The following is a 26,987-nucleotide window of genomic DNA, read 5'->3' as shown; positions in this document are numbered from 1 at the left end:
TGTGGCAAAGCATTTAACTCATGTTCATACCTGACTATACATAAAGAAATTTATAAAGGACATAATCTCTACAAATGTGAAGAATGTGGCAGAGTTTTGAAATCATGCTCACACCTGAGCGAAAATAAAAAAACTCGTGCTGGAGAGAAACCCTACAATTGTGAACACTGTGGCAATGCATATGTGTGGAGCTCATACCTTACTATACATAAGAGAATTCACTCGGGAGAGAAACCTTACAAATATGAAGAATGTGACAAACCTTTAAAGGGAGCTCAAACTTTACTACCCATAAGAAAATTCAAATTGGAGAGAAATATTACAAATGTGAAGAATGTGGAAAAGCTTTTAACTGGTCGTGAGCACTTCCTAATCATAGGAGATATCATGCCACAGTAAAATCCTAACAATGAAAAGAATGTGGCAAAGCCTCATCCCAGTAGTCAGAGCTTCATGTATATACTAGAATTCATGTTGAATAGAAACTCTACTAATGTGAAGAATGTGACAAGATTTTCACTTGTGGTGAAACTTTTCTATATATAAAAAAGTCATAACAGGCTCCATACCTGTGGCTCAAGCAGCTAAGGCTCCAGCCACATACACCAGAGCTGGTGGGTTGGAATCCAGCCCAGGCCTGCCAAACAACAGTGATGGCTGCAACGTAAAAACAGCCGTGCTTTGTGATGAGTGCCTGTAGTCCCAGCTACTTGGGAGGCAGAGGCAGGAGAATAGCTTGAGCCCAGGAGTTGGAGGTTGCTGTGAGCTGTGATGCCATGGCACTCTACCTAGGGTGACAGCTCGAGGCTGTGTCTCAAAAAAAAAAGGTCATAACAGAAAAAATTCCTACAAATATGAAGAACATGAAAATTCCTCAAAGAGTACTCACAACTTTCAGAACATAAAAGGATTCATAGAATAATTCTAGAGATGTGAAGAGTGCAACAAAATCTTTAAATATTTCTCACACTTTACTAATCATAATTTATATAGAGGAAATACTCTACAAATGTCAATGATGTCTCAAAGCCTGTAAGTTGTGTTTATATTGCTAGGTAGGGCTAAGAAGGGAAGAGAGAAATAGATGGTACTAGAAAATGCTTTGTCCATAATGAGAGTAACAAATTGACCAGAGGGGGCTTCCAGGAAAGACAAGAGAGCATTTGAAGAAGGCTTCCGAAAACTGAGCCGACATTTGCTCTAAAAAATGGGTCCCTGAGGCAGAGAGGCCACAAAGTTTAGATATGTCCAAGGCCATAAAAAGGGGTCTTGGGAGCATACATACAAATAAGGAGCCAGTAGCCTCCAGTGAGCCATTGTTATTAACGTACTAAATATTACACATGCCAGTTCTATGACACTTCAAAAATACCATGATAACTTGCAGAAATTGGCTTACAGATGTGGAAAAGGGTAGGGCTAAACAAACAGATGAACAAATAATCAAGAAACGGGTAGAATTGTCCATTCATGAATATTTCCCTGGCCTCCCATATCACAGAATTGGGAAATCAGCATAAAAGAAAAAAAAATTTACCAAACCCAGGGGCTTTTCAAATGGAAGGGGAGACATGTTTCTTCTCTGAGTGTGCTGTGCTTTAATAAACTGCCCTTTTGCATACTTGCATCTACTTAGTTTGCTCATTTGTTCCACTGTCTTCCTGTCAGTACCTATTTCTTGGCACTTGGAACCAAATGCAGGGAACACAAATCTCATATCTGGTTTGTGATATGACAATGAGGGGTCAAAATCTGGGAGGAACATATCCATCTTCAGTGATATAAGGTAAGAGAACAATAGACATTCTGATATTCACTCTGCCTGCTGCATAGTACCTATTACTCCTACATCTTTCTCGTTGTCCTTGCTTTCCAAGTAATGTCTCTCCTTAACTTGCCCTGCTCCATCTCCTTTTTCTCTTTTCTTCACCTCCACAATGCACTTTATCCCCCAGTTGGCCCTGATATCCAAAAGCTTAAAAGGGAGCATCAGGATCCAGAAGCAGAATGTTAACCCTGAACTTTAAGGTCTATATAACCAGATTGGGGATGAAGAGACAATGAGAGAAAGCCAGGTCAGCAGCCGGCCCCAAGAGCAGAAGGCAGCTTCTCAAATGGTTGGTACCACTATGGAAGAAGGTTGTCAGGGGCAGAGTTACTCTAGAGGCTTAGACAAGAAGACACCAGGCCTGAGATCTGCCGTCACTATGAGTGTGGGTCTCTGAAGTAAGAAATGCCTGAGGAATTGGCCCCTGCTGGAATGATGCTCTCACTACTAAAGAGATTCCCCAAGAGTGTCCTTGTCCCCTCCTTGAGACAGGGGATCATACTCACCTTCCAGACCCTGTGAAATCCCTGAACCAGCACTGATGCTATGAAACAACTTCAGGCTGATGGACACACTTCAGCTTCAGAACAAGCTCTACTTTCTGATTCTGGGAGCTGTCTCTCTCTGTCATAGTAAACAAACTGATATTCAAAACAACAAAGTGACTCCTCTGCTCTCCCTAGATTTTCAGAGCCTCTGTTTCCCTCTCCTATTGTGTGTTTTAAGAATGGAAGTTAGGCTGGGTGCCTGTAGCACAGTGCTTATGGCACTGGCCACATGCTCTGAAGCTGGAAGGGTTCGAACCCAGCCCAGGCCAGCTAAACAACAATAAAAACTGCAATAAAAAAAAGCAGCCTGGCATTGTGGCGGGCACCTGTGGTCCCAGCTACTTGAGGGCTGAGGCAAGAGGATTGCTTGAGTCCAAGAGTTTGAGGTTGCTGTGAACTGTGACACTACAGCACTCTACCAAGTGTGGCATAGTGAGACTCTGTTTCAAAAAAAAAAAATGAGAATTGAAGTTAAAATACAAACCCACATGTACTCCAATATCCCTCTGCTGAGTGGGACATTGTGTCTTTGCTTATTCCTTTTAGTGATTTTCGACTTCCTCAGCTCAATGTTTGGATGAAGTCTTATGGTTTGTTTTGGGTCCTGAATCCTTTAAAAACATAGCCTTTCATTCTCAGGCCTTCATTTATTTCTTAGTGACAGAGTCACGCAATTGCCCTTGGGTTGAGTGCTCTAGTGTCATACCTCACAGCAACCTCAAACTTTTGGACTTGAGCGATTCTCTTGCCTCAGCCTCCTGAGTACCTTGGACTATAGGCATTTGCCACAATGTCCAACTGTTTTTACAGATGGGATCTCCTGCATGCTCAGGCTTGTCTTGACTTCCTGAGCTCAAGCAATCCACCTTCCTCAGCCTTCAAAATTGCTGGCATTACAGGTGTGAACCACTGTCCAGCTCACAGGCCTTTAGAAAATAAAAAGACTTAACTTGAATGGAATATTATTTCACAATAGAGATTTAGGCAGGGGTGGGGGAAATCAAGAAGGAACCAGTATGTAGGAGAGAGATATGAAGAAACTCGTGAATATGAAGAAATACGTATGGTAAGGAACATTAAAAGGAAAGAGAATAAATTTGTTTAGGACAAAACCCAATGTAAGAACTTTTGTCCCTCAGTTTGCCAGAGTTTTGTCCTCTCCTCTTCAGATATTATGTCCTTCACTACTCTTTCCACCACCTTCTCCAGCAATTACCGGTCCCTGGGCTCAGTCCAGGTAGCCAGCTACAGTGTTGGGCCCACCAGCAGTGCAGCCAGCATCTACGCCGGCACCAGGGAGGCTCTGGCTCCTGGATATCCGTGTCCCACTCCACCAGCTTTCGGGGCAGCTGTTGGTCCGGGGGCCTGGCCACGGGGATGGCCCTCCTTCTGGCAGGAATAGAGGGCATGCATACCGAAAAGGAGACCATGCAAGAACTGAACGACTGCCTGGCCTCCTACCTGGACAGAGTGATGAACCTGGGGACTGATAATCGGAGGCGAGAGAGCAAAATCCGGGAAGACCTGGAGAAGAAGGGGCCCCAGGTCAGTGACTGGGCGCATTACTTCAAGATCATCGAGGACCCGAGGGCTCAGATCTTTGCAAATTCTGTGCACAATGCCCACATCATTCTGCAGATTGACAATACCCATCCTGCTGCTGACAACTTCAGAGTCAAGTGTGAGACAGAGCTGGCCGTGCACCAATCTGTGAAGAGTAACATCTATGGACTCCGCCAGGTCATTAATGACACCAATGCCACTCGACTGTGGCTGGAGTCAGAGATTGAGGCTCTCAAGGAGGAGCTGCTCTTCATGAAGAAGAACCAGGAGGAGGAAGTAAAAGTCCTGCAAGCACAGATTGCCACCTGTGGGTTGACTGTGGAGGTAGAAGCTCCTAAATCCCAGGACCTGAGCAAGATCATGGCAGACATGTGGGCCCAGTATGACGAGCTGGCTACGAAGAACCAAGAAGAGCTGGCGAAGACCTGGTTCCAGCAGATTGAGGAGAGCAACTCAGTGGTCACCTCACAGTTTGCTGAAGACAGAGCTGCTAAAACAATGCTCACAGAGCTGATGCATTCAGTCCAGTCCTTGGCAACCCAAATGAACTCCATGAGAAATTTGAAGTCCAGGTTGGAGGACAGCCTCAGGGTGGTGGAGGCCCGCTACGCCATGCAGATGGAGCAAATCAATGGGGTCCTGCTGCATTTGGAGTCAAAGCTGGCACAGATCCCGGCAGAGGGGCAGCACCAGGCCCAGGAGTATGAGGCACTGCTGAACATCAAGGTCAAGCTAGAGGCAGAGATCGCCACCTACCGTTGCTTGCTGGAAAATGGGGAGGACTTCAACTTTGGTGATGCCCTGGACAGCAGCATCTCCATGCAAACCATCCAAAAGATCACCACCTGCAGGATAGTGGACCACAAAGTTGGTGTCTGAGACCAATAACACCAAAGTTCTGAGACACTGTAGCAGTAGAGCATCGTGCCTTTATACCAATAAAGAGTTCAGAGGTCAGTGGGGGGAAAAAAAGAAAACAACTTTTATCATAAAATAAGTCATGATTGGATCAGTGCCTGTAGCTCAGCGGCTAAAGGTGCCACCCACATACACAAGAGCTGGTGGTTTCGAAACCACCCTGTCCCGCCATACAACAATTACAACCACAACCCAAAAATAGCCGGGTGTTGCGGTGAGTGCCTGTAATCCCAGCTACTTGGGAGGCTGAGGCAAGAGAATTGCTTAAACCCAAGAGTTTGAGATTGCTGTGAGCTGTGATGCCATGTCACTATACCCAGGGCAACAGCTTGAGACTGTGTCTAAAAAAAAAAAGTCATGATTTAAGAAAGTAATATTGGGATAAACAGAGGGCTTCAGCATGTCAAAGGTGATCTATGTAAGTCATAAGATTCATGAAGGTGAATTTGGAAAAAATTTAGTATGTGAACAAGTTGGCCAAAATGAGAAAGAAATATCTAGTTAAAACAAAAAAATGCTTTTTCCTCAGTTATGAGATTTTGTTTAAAACCTCTTCAGACTTCTTGAGTTTATGTTCCTGTTGATAAACAAATTATATCAAATACTCAGCATCAATCTGCCAGTATAGAGTTTAATTAAAGCTGCCTCTCTGTATTATTTCCTGCCTATCTGAAATAGTACTTGTTTAGTTATGGGTTTTGGGATTAAGTTTATTAAACTGTTATCATCACACAAGGTCATCAGTTACTGCTTTAAAACTGAAGTAAGGAAATATATATATTTCCATATATATATGTATGTATGTATGTAAAATTATCTTTATCTTTCATCTTTTACAACACCAACCTCTTTTCCTTGAATGCCTGACATTTTCACTAATTCCTCTGTATCTTGTATTCACTAGTTACACCTCTTGACTTTCTATTGCTAAGGTGAGATGACAGAACATATATGTTAAACTACTGAGACACTTAACAGCACTATTTCTCTCTTCTCAGTGTGGACTCTGGAAATACATGCCTATTTCTGGGTGTGAGACAATCTGGGAACTTCATTCCCTCCTTGCTGACCTGTTTGATTTTGACTTTCTCAATCGAATGAGGTGTTCGCACTTGATTTTTCACCTACTGCATCACTGGTGCTCTTTTTAAAACCTTTCGTCTTGCTCTGCTCTTGTTTTTAAGTGAAATATGGTTAAACCCCACTCATCAGGGAGTGAACAGGCTGTGTTAAACCTCTTCACAGACTCCCTTACAAAATTAAGGAAGAGAACCCAGACTCCTCAGAGGCTAAATGAATGTGCAGCTCTTTCACTGTGGCAAAAATCAGGGGAGACAGGCAGGTCATTCTGCAAGATGACTTGGTGATACAAAGGCTACAAAGTGATATCCAGCCACAGGGAAATATGAAACCCAGGAATTGGGAATAAGAAGGGGTAGCACATTGGATAAGGGATGCCTCCTGCCACTGAGATATGGCCTTGTAATTCTCTGTGGATAATGCAGGGCCCAGAGAACTCTGGCCAACTGAGATGGTGACAGAATTGCTCGCAAGAAATGCTTATCTATGCCTTTAATTTTAGCATTATGAGAGGCCAAGGTAGGTGGATTGCTTGAGGTGTGCAAGACAGCCATTCTTTTTTTTATTAAATCATAGCTGTGTGCATTAATGTGATCATGGGGCACCATACACTGGTTTTATAGACCGTTTGACACATTTTCATCACATTGGTTAACATAGCCTTCCTGGCATTTTCTTAGTTATTGTGTTAAGACATTTATATTCTACATTTACTTAGTTTCACATATACCCTTGTAATATGCACTGCAGGTGTAATCCCATCAATTGCCCTCCCTCCGCCCACCTCAGGTTATTAAATCTTTGTCGGAGACATAACCTGCAAATATCTTCTCTCATTCTGAGGGCTGTCTGCATGCTTTACTTACTGTGTTCTTGGCTGTGCAGAAGCTTTTTAGTTTGATCAGGTCCCAGTAGTATATTTTTGAAGCTGCTACAAATGCCCGGGGGGTCCTCCTCATAAAATACTCACCAAGACTGATTTATTCAAGGGTTTTCCCTGCACTGTCTTCTAGTATTTTTATAGTTTTATGTCTTAAGTTTAAATCTTTAATCCAGTGAGAGTCTATCTTAGTTAATGGTGAAAGGTGTGGGTCCAGTTTTAGTCTTCTACAGGTCGCATGTGAATCACTTAAACCCAAGAGCTAGAGGTTGCTGTGAGCTGTTATATCATGACACTTTACCCAGGGCAACAGCTTGATACTATCTCAAAAAAAAATTGAGCGGCACCTGTGGCTCAGGGGGGTAGGGCTCCGGCCACATATACTGAGGGTGGTAGGTTCAAACATGGCCCCAGCCAAAGTGCAATAAGAAAATAGCCAGGTGTTGGGGTGGGCACCTGTAGTCCCAGCTACTTGGGAGGCTGAGGCAAGAGAATTGCCTGAGCCCAGGAGGTGGAGGTTTCACCCTGGACATTTTTAGATACAGGGTCTCACTCTTGCTCAACCTTGTCTCCAACTTTTGAGCTCAGGCAATACACCTGCCTTGGACCCCCTGAGTTCTGGGATTACAGGCATGAGCCACCATGCCGAGACTCTAGCTAATTTTCTTATTTTTTTAGTAGAGATAATCTCTCCCTTTTACTCAGGCTGTTTTCAAGTAATATGCTCATATTAGCCTCCCAGAATGCTAGAATTAAAAGCGCAAGTCACTACACTTGGTCAAACATCTTGTTTAAACTTGGGGTGATGGCATAAATAAGTAGTGAATAAAGTAAATTTAGAAAAACAAATCAGTAGAAGCTTATCCAGGAGGCTGCTGTAGGCATCACTGTGGCAAATATGGTGGCCCAGACCAGGGAGGACCCAGTGGTAATAGTTAGAAGTGGTCCCAAGTTCTGTACATCATGAAGTATTTGTTGTTAGTGTAACCAGCTTTATAACTAAAATTTTTATACTTGTCAAGTGTCTTCATAGCCTCATATTCCAAAGAAGTTTTCAATGTTCATGTTTTAACTGAAGCAGGCAGCTAAGTGGCCTTGACTTGAGAGAACTGAAACAGTGAGTGCTATCTCAGCTCTGGTATCCCAACAACTACAGCCTCAGAGAAAGGAGAGAAGGGGCGGAACTCTCAGGACAAATTGCTGCGCAGAAGTTCATAACTTTCTTTCCACTGATGCAATTCTTTTGAGTTTCTTCTCCAGAACATGAGAACCTCCTTGCATCCAGGAGATCACTGCAGAGCTTTACCCTACCTGATTGTCCAGAGAAAGACAAGATGAGTGATACACTAGCACAGGCTGTGTTCATAAATAAATGTCCAGGCCTTGTCACTGGCAACTGTAGTCCCAGCTGCTTGGGAGGCTGAGACAAACAATTCAAGAGAATTGCCTGAGCCCAGGAACTTGAGGTTGCTCTGAGCTATTAATTCGTGGCAGTCTACCAGGGGTACAGAGAGACTCTGTCTCAAAAAAAAAAAAAAAAAAGAAAAGAAAAGAAAAAAAGAAGAAGAAAAGTAGCCAGGCATTGTGGTGGACACTTGTATTCCCAGTTACAAAAAAAGTTGAGTCAGGGGCTCGATGCCAGTAGCACAGTGCTTATGACGCCAGCCACTTACACCGATGTTGGCGGGTTCAAACATAGCCCGGGCCAGCTAACCAGCAATGACAACTGCAACAAAAAATAGCCGGGCATTGTAATGGACGCCTTTAGTCCTAGCTACTTGGTAGGCTAAGGCAAGAGAATCACTTCAGCCCAAGAATTTGAGGTTGCTGTGAGCTGTGATGCTATGACACTCTACCGAAGGTGACACAGTGAGACTCTCCCTACAAAAAAAAAAAAAAAGAAAGAAAGAAAAGGAAAGAAAAAGAAAAAGTTCAATCAGGAGGATCACTTGAATCAAAAAATTTGAGGTTGCTCTGAGATATAATAATGCCATAGAACTCAACCCCAGAGCTACAGCTTAGACTCTATCTCAACAACAACAAAAAAACCCATGAAGAAATATTATTTGCACTTTATTTAATGAGTTCTTATTTATATGAAAAGACAGCCTTCTTCAAATGTTTTGTTTATTTCTATGTCCTCTATTAGGTGTTGTCTTCTGCTTTTATCAACCTAAGTGTTCTTTGTTATACAGTCAGGGGACACTGGCCATCACTTCCCAAAAAATCATACTCGGCTTCCTCCTAACATTTTAAAATTTGAAGATTTTCTCTCTGAAGGGGTGTCACTTCATAAGGGAGATCTCCTTTTTATATTTTTAATCACTTGTCTGTCTAGTAGAGCTAAAATTTTACCTGGAGATCGTATTCTCCTAGTCTTCCTTTGAAAACTGAGCAAAATTATTATTGCCTTTTTATATGCATTATTTTTAATTGTATATATTTTTCTCTATCTTGTGGTTTTCAGAATAAAGTGCTTTGGAGTATCTGTGTATTCCTATGATATTTTTAATTTTATTTTTTTTTGAGACAGAGTTTTACTATGTTGCCCTCGGCAGAGTGCCCTGGTGTCACAGCTGACAAGAACCTCAAACTCTTGGGCGTAAGCGAATCTCTTACCTCAGCCTCCTAAGTAGCTGGGTCTACAGGTGCCTGCCACAACATCTGGGTATTTTTTTGTTTCAGTTGTCATTGTTGTGTGGCAGGCCTGGGCCAGGTTTGAACCTGCCAGCCCTGATGAATGTGGCCGGTGCCCTAGCCGCTAAGCTACAGGTGCCGAGCCTCCTATAGTATTTTTTATAAATAATTGTGGTCCATGAACTTTTACCTGTAATAAATATCTACAATTTTCTCACTTGACATTTCTATGCTAAATATTGTTTTTATGTAATGCAATCGATGGATCATGTAAATTCTACGGTTGTTGTAGAAATCTAAAATTTCAGTCACAAAAATTAAGAAAAATATTTTTATTTCACATAAAGAAATTATGTACACTGTCCACAGTGGCTTATGCCTATAATTCAAGAATTCTGAGAGGCTAAAAGTGATGAATTGCATGAGTTTATAATTTTGAGGTCAGCTGAAGAGGGAGACCCAGTCTCTACTAAAAATAAAAATATTTCTCGTGCATACTGGTACACACCTATTGTCACAGCTACTAGGGAGGCTGAGATAGGAGGATACCTTTAGGCCAAGAATTTGAGGTTGCTGTGAGCAATGACACCACAACACTCTACTCAGGGTGACAAAGTAAGTCTCTCTCAAAAAAAAAGAAATTATTTATTTCTGTTAGGTATGATAACAGTGTTTTCCATAAGAATTTTTTAAATTATTAGATGTAATTAGTATAATACCTATAAACTAAATAACATGATCTGTTATATTTGTTTTATAACATGTGATGAGGTGACTGAAGTTAGTCTTTCCAAGTATAGGATAGATGATAAAAATTTTGGAATCATCTTGATTGGTAGTACTTGTGATGGGTTTTATTATATAAATATTTCTCTATTGTGCAAATGTGTTTATGTCTATCATAATGCTTAAATAATGAAAAAAAGTATTTTAACATAACTATTGAACTCAGCTGGCACTCGAAGCTCAGTGGGTAGGGTGCCAGCCTCTTGTACCAGGGCCGGTGGGTTCAAACTTGGCCCCAGCCTGCTAAACAAAAATAGCTGGGTGAGGGGAGCCACCAGTGGCTCAGTGGGTAGGGTGCCGGCCTCATATATCCAGGGTGGTGGGTTCAAACCCAGCCCCGGCCAAACTGCAACAAATAAATAGCCGGGCATTGTACTATGCGTGTGTAGTCCCAGCTAATCAGGAGGCTGAGGGAAAAGAATTACCTAAGCCCAGAAGTTGGAGGTTGCTGTGAGCTGTGAAGCAATGGTACTGTACTGAGGGCAACAAAATGAGACTATCTCAAAATAAATAAATAAATAAAAATAAAGAAAACATAGCAGCCAAATGTCCCAAAGAGTTGGATAATGAAGTTACTAAAAATATTTGTACAAGATTGTCTCTGTCTGTGGTACCGAGAGATGTCATTCTTACCTTCATGACACTATTATATTTTCCTAACAATCTGTGAGTTAACATCTGGAAGACATTACAAGTGGAAGGAGCCCTGTGATCTGCCAGGCCCACACCCAGGTGCTTAGTCCTGCCCAGGTGCAGGGCCAGCCCAGCCTTTACCTGCCACTTCTCCTGGCTCCACAGCCCTGGTTACCCAGCTCAGCCCCCAGGTGTCTGCTGCTTGGTACCATGCACAGCAGGAGTCTGTGTTTGTGCTGTGTTTGGAGTCTCACGGCCTAGCAGTTTGGATTAATTACTGGGGTTCACTAATCCCTGGAGTTTGTGGATGTACTTCTCTGACTTCTGGTACGTCTCAGAAGCCAAGATATCACATTCAATCTGCTCTTTCCACATGATAATCACATGTGTTATGTGTATATCCAGTGCTTTGTAGTGTATTTGGAGAGTTATGTGATTGAAATATTAAGGATTCCTCTTGGGATCCCCCTAATGTTTTGTTCAGTAAATGACTTCTGGAAGATAGATAGGCATCCACTAGGAAAGGGTGAAGCGTGTGTCTACCAGTAGACACTTCTTGTGCTCAGCCCCCTGCTCGCAGCCCCCTACTTACTCTTCGGGCACTGTCTCCCCCACCCTTCAACCTAAGGAAAGATGATGATATGGAGTAGAATGCTCCCTTACTTCCAACAACAAAAGAGCATGTTTCAGGCCAGTCACATCCCTGAGGTTAGATTCAGAGCCACAGAACTGCACTTCAATGTGACAGCCATTGCCTACTTGCTGTTCTGAATAGAGCTGTGCTCTACACTTAACACATGGAATAAATTTTAAAGATGCATAAACAAAGTAATTCATTAGTATCTTTTTATTCATCAGTTATGAAAACAATAATATCTTTGGATATATTAGGTTAAATAAATATAACAGTCAATTTAACTGTTAAAGATTTTTTTAAAATCTTTTCTTTTATGTCACTACTAGAAAATTTGAAGTGACACACGTGGCTCTCATTTTATTTCTATTAGACAGGCTGAATTAGAGGACTGGCTCCCCTTTCAAAGTTCAGGCTGCCCCTCAAAAGACCAGAGTTCAGGAAAATTTTTAAAAATCCCAAACTTTAAAATAATAGTTGGTTTTCACAAGATGGTGCCGAATGTAAAGAAGGAAGGAGTGGGAAGCCAAATCCAAAGTAAAGGCATTGAAGGCCAAGAAGGCTGTGCTGAAAGACAACCACAGACACACAAAAAAGGATATTCATACATCACTCCCATTTCGGTGGCTGAACTCACTGTGGCCCAACTATCCCAGGAAGAGCTCCCCTAGGAGAAACAAGCTTGATTGACCACTGTGCCATTATGCCGTTGAAGAGAAGTCTCAGGGAAACCTGCCCTTTTCCCCCAGGTTGGTTCGCTGAAAAGATCAACTCACATTTATGGTAGATTAATAAGAGAAAGGTTTATTTCCAAATACTATGTGCATCAGGGGAACCACAAGGATAATTTCCCAAAGATTCAGTGATAGTCAGTGGCTTTAAAGATGCCTTTTAGAAGGGAGGGGGAAGAGAAACTGGAAAGTATCCGTGTGGAGCAAGTTGTGGCTAAGGGTGGATGGGTAAATGGAGGGAAATGTTGATTAGTAAACTAACCTGAGAGATAGGTATTGTGCTTCAAATGACCTTATGGTCAGGTCCGTTAGCATGTCATAAGGAGTCTAGCAGTCCTTTAAGATTTTAGGTAGATAGAGGAAAGTCTTTGTCCAGAGTTTCCTGATTATGAATCACTTTTAATTCCAAATAATCTTTATAACAAGGAATTATATTTTGGGGTGAAATTTTCTTAGCTCCTTCATTCCCCTCACCTAGAACTTCCTTGGACGTTTCATACATTAAGAGCTGAGTTGGTAACTGTAAAGATAGTGGATTAGTAATGTAGAATAATATGGCTGAAAAACATTTAATAATATAAGTTAGGATGAGAATAAATAAGTAGAAAAGAACAGGTTTTGGGAGGCACCTGTGGATCAGTGAGTAGGGAGCTTGATCCATATACCGAAGGTGGCGGGCTCAAACCTGGTCCCAGCCAAAATGCAAAAACAAAAAAAATAGCCAGCCATTGTGGCCAGTGCCTAAAGTCCCAGCTACTCCAGAGGCTGAGGCAAGAGAATCACCTAAGCCCAAGAGCTGGAGTTTGCTGTGAGCTGTGATGTCACGGCACTCTACCAAGGGTGACAAAGTGAGATGCTGTTTCTAAAAAAAAAGAAAAGAAAGGAATACATTCAAGTACATTTTCTTATACCCTGTTAAATCTGTCTTCCCTTTCTGGGAATAGGTTAGTAAAAGAGTTCTATCTTAGTGGTGTGGGTGCACAGATGACATTTTTTTCCTTATCCAAAGTTCATAGTTTTAATTAAGACGAGTTCCATGAGGAATTTCCTCAGGCTTCAGGCGTGCATTGATCAGCCAGCTAAAGCTGAAGCAGGGCATGTTGATTACCCCAAAAGTTATCTTGCAGGAGTTGGCTGGACCTATTTGTGCTTTCCTCATTTCTCCTTAGTCTGTTGTGATGGAGCTAGGCTAGGGTTTCTTTCATTTTCAATGTTGTGGGTGTGGTCTGGAGGATGGTATAGTTGTTCTGGGTTTGAGGGGAAGTGGTTCTAATCTTTGACCTAGATTTGATTCTTTGAAGAGAAAGGATGTGCAGACATAAAAGATTAAACAGAACATAGTTAATTACTCAAGTGGAGATCTTCTTTGTTTCTCCTCCCAGAGCTTCTGTCTGTTTAGTCTCTACCCTCTTAGTAACTTTATACAATGGTTTGGTAGTCTGTATGTTTCATACAGTCTTTTACAGAAATTCTCAGGGCTTTCTTCTGGCTTTTGCATGATGTTAGCCACCTTGCATATGTTTGTGGCTTTCTGGTTCCCTTATACTGATAGGGATGAAGTCAAGGTTGGGTTCAGCATAACAGAATGAAACCATTTCGCAGTTACTTATAAACATTCACAAGTTCTGGTTTTTGAGGCTAAGGTTTACAGAAGGAGAACATTAGCACAGACTTAGCACAGTTTTTAAGATAATGTATAGTTTTAAGAGTCTCTACAGAAACAAAAGAAAAAGAGTCTCTACAGAACTGATCTAAAATTCTGGACTATTTAAGTGAATATTTCTGAACATCATTTGGGTGTGGTGTCACTTATGAGGCACAATATTTATTGGGAAATTCTTATATAGCTTCCAATTTCTTCCAAGGTATCTATATAGACATAGTAGATAATGGTAATATTGCACAAATTTTCCAGTGTGGCCAACAGGCCGTTTTGTTAAGCCTAAAGTCTTCAAAGTAAATATAACTACTGTATATAATTTTACATTTTTTTGATTAGTCTCTTAATTCTATTTAATAGATGAATTTAGTAAAATAATTATGTTTCATTTTATGAGTTGACTTCACAGACAACTGGGATTTAATACAGGTGAGTCACAGTCTTTTTCTCTTCTTGAATCATTTCTATCTCTAATTTTTCTTTTTACTAAAGACAAATTATAGCAGAACTAACTTAGTCGCCAAAATAAGTTGTACCTTCAGTATACTAGGTTTGATTATTTGAATAAAGTGCAGTAAGAATAATTATTAGCTGGCTCAGTGTCTGTGGCTCAAGCTGCTAAGGCACCAGTCACATACACCTGAGCTGGCGGGTTCGAATGTAGCCCAGCCCGCCAAACAACAATCACAGCTGCAACCAAAAAACGGCCAGGAATTGTGGTTGGAACCTGTAGTCCCAGCTACTTGGGAGGTGGAGGCAGGAGAATCACTTGAGCCCAGGAGTTGGAGGTTGCTGTGAGCTGTGATGACACAGTACTCTATCCAGGGTGACAGCTTGAGGCTCTGTCTCAAAAAAAAAAAAAAAAAAGAAAAGAGAAAAGAAAGAATAATTATTAGCCATCTAGGATTTTTTCCCTAATAACCATTTATGAGGAATTCTTAGGTTAGACTTAAAATCCTTTCATGAGTCATTCGTGCCATTAGGTACCTATATGCATTAGGTAAATGCCTCTTTTTTTTGAGGTCCTCAAGCAAATTTTGATTCCCAGACCTGTCAGAAACTGACCTTTGTTACTTACTACAGATTAGGAAATGTTATTGATGGGTATGTGGCCAGTTATTTCTAAGGATTTTTTTTTTTTTTTGCGGTTTTTGGCTGGAGCCAGGCTTGAACCTGCCACCTCTGGCATATGGGGCTGGCACTCTACTCAGTGAGCCACAGGCGCTCCTTCTTGTTGTTGTTTTTTTTTCTTTTCTGGAGACAGTGTCAGTGTGTCACCCTTGGTAGAGTGCTATGGCATGACAGCTCACAGTAACCTCCAGCTCTTGGGCTTAGGCAATTCTTTTGCCTCAGCCTCCTGAGTAGCTGGGACTACATGTGCCTGCAACAATGCTAAGCTATTATTTTGTTGCAGTTTAGCCAGGGCGGGTTCGAACCTGCCACCCTCGGTATATGGGGCCAGCGCCCCACTCACTGAGCCGTAGGTGCCGCTCAAAGGGCTTTTTTACTGGCCTTATAAAATCACCCTTAATTCCTTTACGCAGTGTGGACACCTCTGGAAATGCTATTTTAGTCAAAGCCTTAGTAAAATAATCAGTGCCTTCATTATGTCCTAAAGAATAAAACAGATTCTTATTGAACGTGTGCAAATAACTTTCTTGTCAGAAGTTACAAATACTTACAGGGTCAGCGCCTATGGCTCAAGCAGCTAAGGAGCTAGCCACATACACCTGAGCTGGTGGGTTTGAATCCAGCCTAGGCCCACCAAACAATATGGATGGCTGCAACCAAAAAAACAGTCGGTCATTGTGCTGGGCACTTGTGGTCCCAGCTACTTGGGAGGCAGAGGCAGGAGAATGCTTGAGCGCAGGAGTTGGAGGTTGCTGTGACCTGTGATACCACAGCATTCTACCCAGGGCGATGGCTTGAGGCTCTGTCTGGAAAAAAATAATTCTTACAAATGGCTTTTAGATTTCAGAGAAATCAAGGAAAGAGAAAAAAAAATGTTTCAAATTCTGCCCATAAGTACATTGATTGAAAAGCTATAAATAACTTAAAAGCCAGAAAACGGTTTTCTTGACTTCTGGAAAACAGAACAGAGAAAGAATCAGTACTATTTTAAACAAAAGGTCCTAACAAACTACCATAGTTCCTCATAATTGATTTTTGCTTGAAGTTAGTTTAGCAATACTTATAGACATGTTACCTTTTTTTTTTTATTTTTGAGAGACAGAGTCTCACTTTGTCACCCTCAGTAGAGTGCCATAATGTCAGAGCTCACAGCAACCTCCAGCTCTTGAGCTTAGGCAATTCTCTTCCTCAGCCTCCTGAGTAGCTGGGACTACAGGTACCTGCCACAACGCCTGGCTATTTTTGTTGTTGTTGTGACAGTTTGGCAGGGGCTGGGCTGGATCCTGAAACCCTCAGTATATGGGGCTGGCACCCTACTCACTGAGCCACAGGCACCTCCCCATATTAACTTTTTAATTAAAGTTCTAGAAATTTGCTTTTAGTCCCAAGGTATTTAATTTTCAAAAACATCAGAAATTTGAATTTGGGAGAATTCATCTGTCTCTTCTAATATTTCTTTTGAAAGACAAACTTTGGATTTACTTAGTTGCAAATAAAAAACACTTTTTGAGATGAATTAAATTATTAGATCAATATGTTATAATATTGGAATGTACATATAACTGTAACTCACATAAAATTAATCACCATTTCATATTTGACAATGTTTCCTATACATTTTTAATAAACCAGCTAAACCTAATTTGTCTTTTTCAGACTTTTAGTGGTCTTTATATTTTAAAAAGAAATAAAGTTAGAGTTTTGATTTTGAAGATTTGTCAAATATTAAAAGCTTAAGACTACAAGCTAAAAAGATTTTATGGGAAATAAATAGTTAACTGGATCACAGGAAAATTCCTTCACAAATTTCTTTTTATGAGCTTTATTTAACCTGCACAATCTATAAATATTTTAAACTTTCTTTAACTTTTGTTCTGCCTTTCACTTTTTTCTTCATTAATCATTTTGTTTCAGGATAAAATTTACCACACAATGTCCTTTTCTTATACAATGCCATTTTTCTTTCTGTATAATTTCTCTTACTCTCAAAAATCAACTTTTTATAAAACAGGATTATAGTTTACTATTAAATTGATTATTTACTTGGCAAAAGTGATAATTAGAAGGTTTAAAAGACAAGAATCTTATTCTTCAACAAAGACTTCATTTCCCTGATTATTTATTTATTTATTCATTCATTTATTTTTTAGGGACAGAATCTCACTTTATCACTCTTAGGATAGCACCATGGCCTCACAGCTCACTGCAACCTCCAACTCCTGGGCTTAGGTGATTCTCTTGCCTCAGCCTCCCGAGTAAATAGGATTACAGGCACCCACCACAATGTCCAACTATTTTTTTTTTTTTTGGAGACAGAGCCTCAAGCTGTTGCTCTGGGTAGAGTGCCATGGCATCACAGTTCACAGTAACCTCTAACTCCTGGGCTCAAGCGAGTCTCCTGCCTCTGCCTCCCAAGTAGCTGGGAATAAAGCCACCTGCCACAATGCCTGGCTATTTTTTTGGTTGCAGCTGTCATTGTTGTTTGATGGGCCCACGCTGGATTTGAACCTGCCAGTTCAGGTGTATGTGGCAGGCGTTTAGTCACTTGAGCCACAGGCGCCAAGCCTGCCCACCTATTTTTGTTGTTGTTGTTGCATTTTGGCTGGGGCTGGATTTCAACCTACCACCCTTGGTATATGGGGCTGGCACCCTATTCACAGAGCCTTAGGCACCGCCCTCCCCAATAATCTAAACAAGTAAATTATTGCATTTTACAAATGAGAGATATTTTATGGAATATAACTTTGACATGGGATTTTTCTACTTAGGGCTAGAAAGGGAACCTCCATTTTTCAGGCTCAGGTAAGCTCAGAAATTAGACTTCTATCTCAAGGCACAAACAACATTGCAGGTCATACTCTCTGAGCCCTAGCAAAGTTATGACTACAGCAGTCCCAAACATTTTGGATAACTCCATCCTGAGTAGGGAGCACACACCATAATCCCCTCCCTAGATTAAAACTGCAAAGATCTAATAACCTTGCCAAAGAGGAGGGACTGCACTTACTCATTTCTTAAAACATTCAGCTTGTAAATGTGTTTTTCCATTTACCAAGTCCTGATCAAAATATTTCTTGGAACCAATTATTTACCCCTAGACAAAGGACTCATGCTGGAGACCTCTGATTTGGGTTTCCTCCCCACTGCCAGTAGCTCTGGCACTTTCCATTCTCCCTGCATGCCCTTCCTTTCAACAAAATTCTATTTTATTCTTGATCTGTGGTCCGTGGGCTCAATTTTCAAATTCCCCAAATCAAGGACTCACTGAAGACATTTCAGTAACAAAACCATGACACAATCTTTTTTTCTGATATTTTTTCATGTCTCCCAAAGTTTCACATGGTCACATGACATTAAAGATAGTCATAAAGGATAGAACCTGTGTTTTAATTCCTTTACCAGGTGCAGAGTTTAAGGTGTTACAGAGTGTGAGATTAAAAGACCACCAAGGATGACAATAAATTGATGCCAATTTAGGAGTCTTTATTAGGTTGGCCAACCAACTGCCCCTCTAGGTGGATACAGAGGGAGCAGTACTGGCCATGAAAAGAGAAGCGTTTATGTAGGATAAATTATCTATACAATCAGGGGCTGCATGAAGTTTGGCAAGAGAGCAAGTTAACCACTTTTACAGAAACAGAAGCAGTTTATGGCACATGCAGTTATGTAGCAATTCACACAAGAGGGAAAACAGAACAATTATGCAAGGGGGAAACAGAATAATTATACAATTTGGAAAACAGAACAATTTTAAACTGGACACTAGGTTAGCCAATTACAGTAGCGCCAGGAAGGCAGCCAGCTTCCTGTTGCTCATTACCTCAGTTTCCCATTTCTAATTTTTAACTTTCTTTACTTCCTTATGGGGGCACACTGGAGTCATTTAAGGGGGGTCCCTTCACTTTGAAGACAGAAAGTAGGAAACTAGAACATCCAATTTTTCTTAAGGTAGTCGGAGGGTAAAGTTGGAGTAGAGAAGTGACTATGTGGGCTGGACTCTTGCAGTTGCAGGCCTAAGTGTGGGAGGGACATGCTGTTAGGCCTCTCAGAATTCAGAGGCTTAAAATCAAGAACATAATTTCATAGTTGAATTTAGCAAACTTAGTAATATTATAGAGGTGGAAATTTTATAATCTTCAAACATTTGAACTTTAATAACAGGTTTAAAATTAATTTTATCTAAAGGATTCCACAATCACCTGAACAAGGTTTGAGTTATTTGAGTTATTTCTGTTCACACAAATTTCTCAATCTCTCTAGAGACATAGTTACCAGGTAGTCTCTTGTATCCTTTTTTCAAATGCTAAAAGCACAGTTTCCAACAGGGTGGGCTTCACTGTGTGTTTCTCTCTTTTTTTTTTTCCCCTCAAATTACAAACATGTTTTTTCCCTCAAATTACAAACATGTTACTAATGGGATACAAATGTGGCCATTGATACCCCAAAACAGGAATATGGACAGGGGCCAGCCATTCATGTCAGGGAGGGAGCCAGGGCCCAGTTTATTGTTTAAAAGATTTTCTGGGTGACTCTGGCTCAGTGAGTAGGGTGCTGGCCTCATACACCGAGGGTGGCGGGTTCAAACCCAGCCCCAGACGAACTGCAACCAAAAAATAGCCGGGCGTTGTGGCTGGCGCCTGTAGTCCCAGCTGCTCGGGAGGCTGAGGCAGGAGAATCACAGAAGCCTAAGAGCTGGAGGTTGCTGTGAGTCCTGTGACATCAGGGCACTCTACCGAGGGTGGTAAAGTGAGACTCTGTCTCTACAAAAAAAAAAAAAAAAAAAAAAGAAAAAAAGAAGAAAAAGATTTCCTGGGGAATCAGGGACAGGTAATTGAAGATAGAGAGGAGTATAAATTGGAAGGGGGCTTAAGGTGGAGATAGATTTTATCTTTTGCTCTAATTCAGATTTCTGCTTGTCATTTTTTTTTAAGGGAGTTTTTAAGGCTAGCCATAACACTGATGTTTTTCTTTCAATTTGATTTTTTTATAAATATAAATAAGGCAATTGATTAAGATGAGAGCTCTCTAAAAATTTCTTCAGATTAAGGAGATTTTCTAGGTTAAGGAATCTATCTTTGGCCATTTAACTACAACAGTATATTTGTTCTAAAAGCGACTCACTTCATTGCCTTTTTATAAGGTCCAATGCCTCTTCAAAGAAGAGGCCATTTCCAAGATTCCCCAAATTAAGCTCTCAGAAATAGATTTATATTAGAATAGAGAATGACAAAAACTCACTCCTCAGAGCTTGATACGGTCAGTACACACATTGTGCTGCCTAGAATCTTACTGTTTTGGACACCTGGTCTTTCCAGACCAGCCACCTGACCTGTTATCAACAAAACATGCCCTCCGTATGGTGGAGACTGAGGAGAAAATTCCCACTCAGTCACAAAGTCAAGCTCAGAGACATAGAACAGGACAAGAGGGAAACCTCATACGATTTTGTTTTTTGGTGAAGTTTTAAGTCTAAATAGTAAACTACTTTAAATTGCACATGAAAATTATGTCCACCCTGGATATGACTTTTCACCAAAAAGAAATATAACTGTTAATATGTTGTTTCCATGAGTGCAAAACATTTATTGTGTGTATATCTAAAGACTTATGTATGTATATGCAATTAAAATTAATGAAAGAATATAATTTATATTCAGGGCTAACTACATATATCCTTCAGGCAGAGTTTGTTACAGGTAAAGCCCATGTTGTACCTCAGCCTTCCATCCAGGAGATGTGCCATACACCCTTATGTGGTGACTATGAGTTGGGAGCTTAAATACCACCTCCTTCATGAAGACTCCTGCAATGCCGCCCCCCTCACTGGAGACTAGAGATAATTTCACCCTTCTCTGAACTGCTATAGCCTTTGCTTGGAACTCCAAGTGTCGTTCATTCTATAAAGTGACTACGTTATTGCTGTGCATGCTTTTTTTTTTTTTTTTTGAGACAGAGTCTCACTGTGTCGCCCTTGGTAGAGTGCTGTGGTATCACAGCTCACAGCAACCTTTAACTCTTGAGCTTAAACTATTCTATTGCCTCAGCCTCCCAAGTAGCTGGGACTATAGGCGCCAGCCACTACGCCCGGCTATTTTTTTGTTGCAGTTGTCATTGTTGATATTAGCTGGCTCATGCTGGGTTCGAACCAGCCAGCCTCAGCATATGTGGCTGACGCCCTACCCACTGAGCTACGGGCACCACCTGCTGTGCATGTTTTTTTTTATTTTTAATACTTTAGAATTATCTTATTATTTTGGGTAAAAACCCACAGTAATTTTGGGAGACTGTAATTAAGATTTAACAGCATTATAATTCTAATGAATAACTTACATATCTTCTTGAGATAAATATAATAATATTTTATGGATATTCTGGAACCCCAGTATGAAGAGTAGAAATACATACTGGTCTACATCTATCACCAATGACTCATACTGTTTCTTTCTAATGAATTGACCATTACATTTCTAAAGGTCTGAAATGGCCAACAGACCATAGAAAGATAATTCTTTAGGCTCCTGCTTGAAACCAACAGCTTCAGCAAACTGTGCTGTGCGTGTTTTTACCTAGACATCATGGTGTCTGTTGAAAATACCTTCCAGGCAGAGTCTAACTTCTAACTTAAACAGGAGGTGCCCAAGCCTAGCACAAACTAAACACTCAGTAAAGAGATTTTCATTCCTTCAGTCGAAATTTGGGAAACAGGGTACTCAGTGTCTAGCAGTGGACCTGGAATATCCAGGTGAATAAAGTCATGGGCCCTGCCCTTGATGAAAAAAACGAAAGAAAAAAAAAAGAGTGCTATGTTGAATTGAAACTGTTAACGTTCTGGCCTCATTCAGTCTCTTGTTCTATGGCAGTGCTGTCACTCAAGTACAGAGAGGTGGGTCCTGAGACCCTATCCAATCAGGGATGCTCCAGTATGAACTGTCCAATCAGATGATCAGCTAGAAAGAAGGAGCCGGCTGAGAGATCTGCAGTGTTTTTCTCTTGCCCGGAGCTCAACTGGGATCCCCTCTTCAACTCTTGCAACTCCTGGACGATCCAGATGACTCTGCAATAGCCTCTGTCAACCTGTGAGCTGCAGGTACTAGGAGATCTGTAGGGACTACACGGGATATCCCGGAAGCTGGGAAATGGTGAGTACTGGAGACTGGGTGTTCAGAGAGGGGGAGGGGCGAAGTCGGAGCCGGAAGTGACTGTGGCCGCCTGGGCAATTTCACTTCAGTTTTACAGTCTTCAGAGTGAAGTTTGCCACTGGCACCGTTGTCCCTCAGACCCCTGTAGGCAAAAGGCGGAGAGGGGCAGGCAGCAGGGACTCTGTTGCTACGGCCCCTTCCCGGAGCATTAATCAGACCACCGCCCAGAGTTCTATTTGAGCAGCTGTGCCTGGAGCGCCCGGGTGATGACAATGGAAAGGTCCTGAGGAAGAATCCCAGCTGGGAGTGTGGGGCTTGTTCACGGGAGGGGCTGTAGTCCCTGGGACCCCCCAGTCCCTCCATTCTCCTGTTAAACGTAAACTTAGGGCCAGGCGCGGTGGCTCACGGTGTTGGTGAACAGAAAGAGGCTCTGTTGCCTGTCGTAGTTAAACATGGAGACAGGGAGATGATTCGTGAAAAGACTTTATAATGGGAAAGGGCAGCAATTCCGGAGAATACCGAGAGCAATTTTTTTCTTTTTGGGGGGGGGGGAACAAGAGTCTCACTTTTTCCTCCTCGGTAGAGTGCTATGGCATTACTGCTCACAGCAACCTTCAGCTCTTGGGCTTAGGCGATTCTCTTGCCTCAGCCTCCCGAGTAGCTGGGACTACAGGCACCTGCCGCAATGCCCGGCTATTTCTTGTTGCAGTTTGGCCGGGGTCGGGACGGGGTATATGGGGCCGGCGCCCTACTCACCGAGCCACAGGTGCCTCCCCGAGAATAATTTTTTTTTTTTTTTGGCCAGGGCTGGGTTTGAACCCACCACCTCTGGTATATGGGCCCGGCGCCCTACACCTTTGAGCCACAGGCGCCGCCCACCACCTCCAGCATATGGGGCCGGCGCCCTACTCCTTTGAGCCACAGGTGCAGCCAATTTTTTAAATGTTGTTTTGTCTATGTAACAAATTTTAATAATTTATATAGAGAATAATTTCAAAAGTATACTAAAATATATTTTACATATCTGATTAACAACATTTAGGCAAGTTAATTACATACAACAATTAAAAAACCATCAGAGAAAATCATCGAAACAACATCATTAAACCTGCTATTAAGTTGTTCTATAGTGCTTCATTACTTACTTGGTTTTTTTCAAGATTATCTTTATTCCCTATTTCTGGTTTGGCCTGTTTGACTGACTTACCGTTCCTACGTTTTCAAGTGCATTCTCAGTTCAGGAATAGCTAAGAAAGGTTGTGGGGGGTGTCTGTGTCTACCAGATTCTTTACTTTTGTTTATTCTATTTTCGAATCTATGAAATTGATTTCAAATGGAAATAATTGTTATGGTTAAATTGACATGAGGGCCCTGCTGTTTGATTTTGTTTTCTGAAATTTGTGAAACATCAGGTACATTATGAATGGTATATATTTGTACAATGGTATTTGTAACATTAAGAAGCTCATAATACAAGAGAGTAACTTTAGATTTGGATTTAGGTAATTATAACAATGTGTTAGGAAGTGTTGGATATTCTAAAAAATCTTGATCGTTTTATTTGGACTATATCTTTTATACATTTAACTTGTTTTTAACGGGTTGGGAACTGGTAGATAAATTGAAGCAGTATATATTTTAACTTTTTATATCTATGATTGTGTTTTAATAATAAATAATTAATGACTGCTTGATTTTTTTTTTTTTTTTAGGATAGCTTCTCGTACTTATTTTAATTCAATGCTCAGAGCATTTATGGCTTGAGAAGTTGTATTAAGGGCCTTGAGGATGGCACGGGACAATGGACTAATTTTCAGATTGAGTCCAATAGCTAGTGTTGATATGACACAAATGACTAAAGTGGTGTATTTATCAGGGTTAAAATGGTGTAGTTGGCTGTGATAGTTTTCAGGGAGTGTAATATCTTAAATTACTTTAGACTGGTTGGACTTACATTTTTGTACCCAGGGTAGAAAAGGGGTTAAGCTTAGGGAAGGAGTTTTCCCTGTGTTGTAGCAGGGATGTATGGAAAGGCCTAAGTGCCTTGTATTAACTATCTTTGGGGTTGCTTGGTGTGTCTATTGGCATAAGGTACAAAGGAAGTTAAGTTACATTTAAGTAAGGAATTATTATTATTATTTTTTTTTTTCTGTAGAGACAGAGTCTCACTTTATGGCCCTGGGTAGAGTGCCATGGCATCACACAGCTCACAGCAACCTCCAACTCCTGGGCTTAAGCGATTCTCTTGCCTCAGCCTCAGTAGCTGAGAACACAGACGCCTGCCACAATCAATGCCTGTCTATTTTTTGTTTGTAATTATCATTGTTGTTTGGCAGGCCCCGGCTGTATTCAAACCTGCCAGCTCAGGTGTATGTGGCTGGTGCCTTAACTGCTTGAGCTACAGGCCCCGAGCCTGCTTATCTTTTTTTTTTTTTAGAGACAGAGTCTCAGTTTTTCACCCTTGGTAGAGTGTGGTGGCAGCAGGGCTCACAGCAACCTCCAACTCTTGGGCTTATCTTGCCTCAGCCTCCCAAGTAGCTGGGACTACAGGCGCCTGCCACAATGCTCAGCTATTTTTTTGTTGTAGTTGTCATTGTCGTTTAGCTGGCCCGGGCTGGGCTTGAACCCGTCAGCCTCAGTGCATATGTGTGGGTGCTAAGCCTTTTTTTCTATTTTGTAATAGGCTACCTTGTCTAGGCTCTAGCTGAAAACCAAGAAATTTCACTTTCTGCATATACATTTGAGCTTTTTGATCCCCAATAACCCCAATCACCTAATGGTTCAGTGTTGTGTTGTGTTGTTTAGGCATTGCTGAAAGTCCAGACCAGTGATAACAATTCATTTTGAGGCTTTTTCAAGGGCATTCTAAGTTCACAAATAGCTAAAAAAGACGGGGTGTCTGTCTCTACCACAATGCCTATAACCCTAGCACTCTGTGAGGCCGAGGTGGGTGGATTGCTTGGAGACCAGCCTGAGCAAGAGTAAAACCCATCTCTAGTTAAGAATAGAAAAATTAGTGGGAGGTCACGGAGGAACCTGTAATCCCAGCTATTTGGTAGGCTAAGAGAGGAGAATTGCTTGAACCCAGGAGTTTGAAATTGCTGGGAGCTATGACACCCATGGCACTCTAGCCTGGGCAGCAGAGTGACACTCTGTCTCCCCCCAAAATAAAAATAAACTTAGGTACGAAGTTAGGTACTTGCCTCAGTTTTTCTGTTTTTCGTAGAGACGGGGTCTTGCCTTTGCAAGTTTGAGAAGCTCTCCCTCTCTCTGCATACTGGCTAACAGTGACAGGCAGCCAGACCCTCTTCCTCCAATAACAAGCTCTCTCACTAATGCAGAGGCCAAGGGAAAACCTTCCACTTAATTCTTTGAAGGTTTCCGGATACCAACTCAAACATAGCAAATTAATAAGAGGAAAGGCATACAAATTTATTAATGTACCACATATGTGGGGAAATCATAGGGAGATTACCCCAACCTCCCACTGGGGCTGGTCTCCAACTCGTGAGCTCAATCAGTGTGCTCCCCTCGGCCTCTCAAAGTGCTGGGATTACAGGCATGAGCAGCTGCACCTGGCCGATGATTGAAATTTCTCATAAAAATGACAAATAATAATACAGAAGTCATTTATTTTTCTTCTCTTTCAAACAATACCCATTGATTTCTTTTAGAATCGCCATTCCAAGTCCATTAAATTCCAGTTAAGAAAGATGAACCAAAGCCCTAATATTAAGTCTCTTATAACTTAGTCTTGGTCCCCTCACCACAAGTGTGGAGGTGGATTTTCTAAAATGTCTGTGTAACAGACAAATTGCAATTATGGATTCTCAGCCATAAGTTGTAGTTTGGAGAGTCCAGGGTAGGTTGAGTTGGGGGGTGATTGAAGGAAAATCTCTCACATGGTACATAAGAAAACAAACTTGGCCAGGCATGGTGGCTCAGGCCTGTAATCCCAGCATTCTGGAAGGCTGAGTTGGGTGGATTATTTTAGCTCAGGCATTGGAGACCAGCCTGAACCAGAGGGAGACCCAGTCTCTTAAAAAAAAAAAAAAAGAAAGAAAGAAAATAGCCGGGCATAGTGGCAGTGGCAGGAGCCTGTAGTCCCATTTACTTGGGAGGCTGAGGCAAGAGGATCCCATGAGCCCAAGAGTTTAAGGTTACTGTGAACTGTGACACCATGGCACTGTATTGAGGGTGACAAAGTGAGACCCTTAAAAAAAAAAGTGACACAAAACCAAATTCAAGAACTGATTGTTTACAATTATGCATTGACCTTGTTTGGACTATCTAGGTGAAAATCTTTTTTAGTAATTAGAAGAGAATTGGCAGTTTGTGATTGGTTAAGCCTAAATTTTGTTTCCTACTAAGTTAATGTTGGGGAGCAGAAAATTCTTCTAAAAATGGTAGTATAAGCATGGTGAGTGCTTTTGAAAATGGAAAGCTTTTTGGAAATAAGCCTGAATATTAATTCCCTTATAACCTAGTCTTTCTCCCCTCACCACAAGAAGAGGGATTGAGAGGTTAGGGACCTGAGGATGAAAGATTATCCTGAGGCGTGAGATGAAAGGACAACGGAGGCCCAGTGTATGTGGTCAATGTGGCTTTTATTCCACCTGGATGCAGGTGGGGTGAAATCAGGAAAGGAATTCCACACGTGGGTTATGGCCATGGGGATTTAAAGGGTCGGGGGAGGGGCAGCATTGGCAGCATGTTTATTTCCTGGGAGGGACGTGAGTCTGACCCTGCCTGGGCAGGTCAGTCCCACCTGGGCTGGGGCAGGTCTATTTGGGCGGGTACACCTGATTCTATCAGGGAT

General features: G+C 41.5%; 1 protein-coding gene and 1 non-coding gene across 3 annotated transcripts in view; one reads left to right on the top strand and one right to left on the bottom strand.

Annotated features, from left to right (window-relative positions):
• Positions 1–26,987, top strand: part of LOC128572814 (zinc finger protein 43-like) — a 246,565-nt gene that overhangs the window by 181,568 nt on the left and 38,010 nt on the right. Inside the window, exon 1 of one of the 2 annotated variants that reach the window (XM_053572926.1) lies at positions 21,995–22,168. The exons of the other annotated variant lie outside the window; for it this stretch is intronic. Within the exon in view, the coding sequence (XP_053428901.1) occupies positions 22,166–22,168 (3 nt within the window). The 5' untranslated portion in view covers positions 21,995–22,165. Of the gene's footprint in view, positions 1–21,994; positions 22,169–26,987 lie in introns of those variants that run through there. 2 annotated transcript variants of the gene reach the window in all.
• Positions 21,462–21,598, bottom strand: LOC128573224 (small nucleolar RNA SNORA2/SNORA34 family). Its single transcript, XR_008376380.1, has one exon. It is a non-coding gene; the product is annotated as a small nucleolar RNA SNORA2/SNORA34 family (small nucleolar RNA).

This window comes from Nycticebus coucang, chromosome 20 (genome assembly GCF_027406575.1).
Source record: "Nycticebus coucang isolate mNycCou1 chromosome 20, mNycCou1.pri, whole genome shotgun sequence".
Taxonomy (NCBI): domain Eukaryota; kingdom Metazoa; phylum Chordata; class Mammalia; order Primates; family Lorisidae; genus Nycticebus; species Nycticebus coucang.
This window is presented reverse-complemented; position numbering and strand designations above follow the sequence as displayed.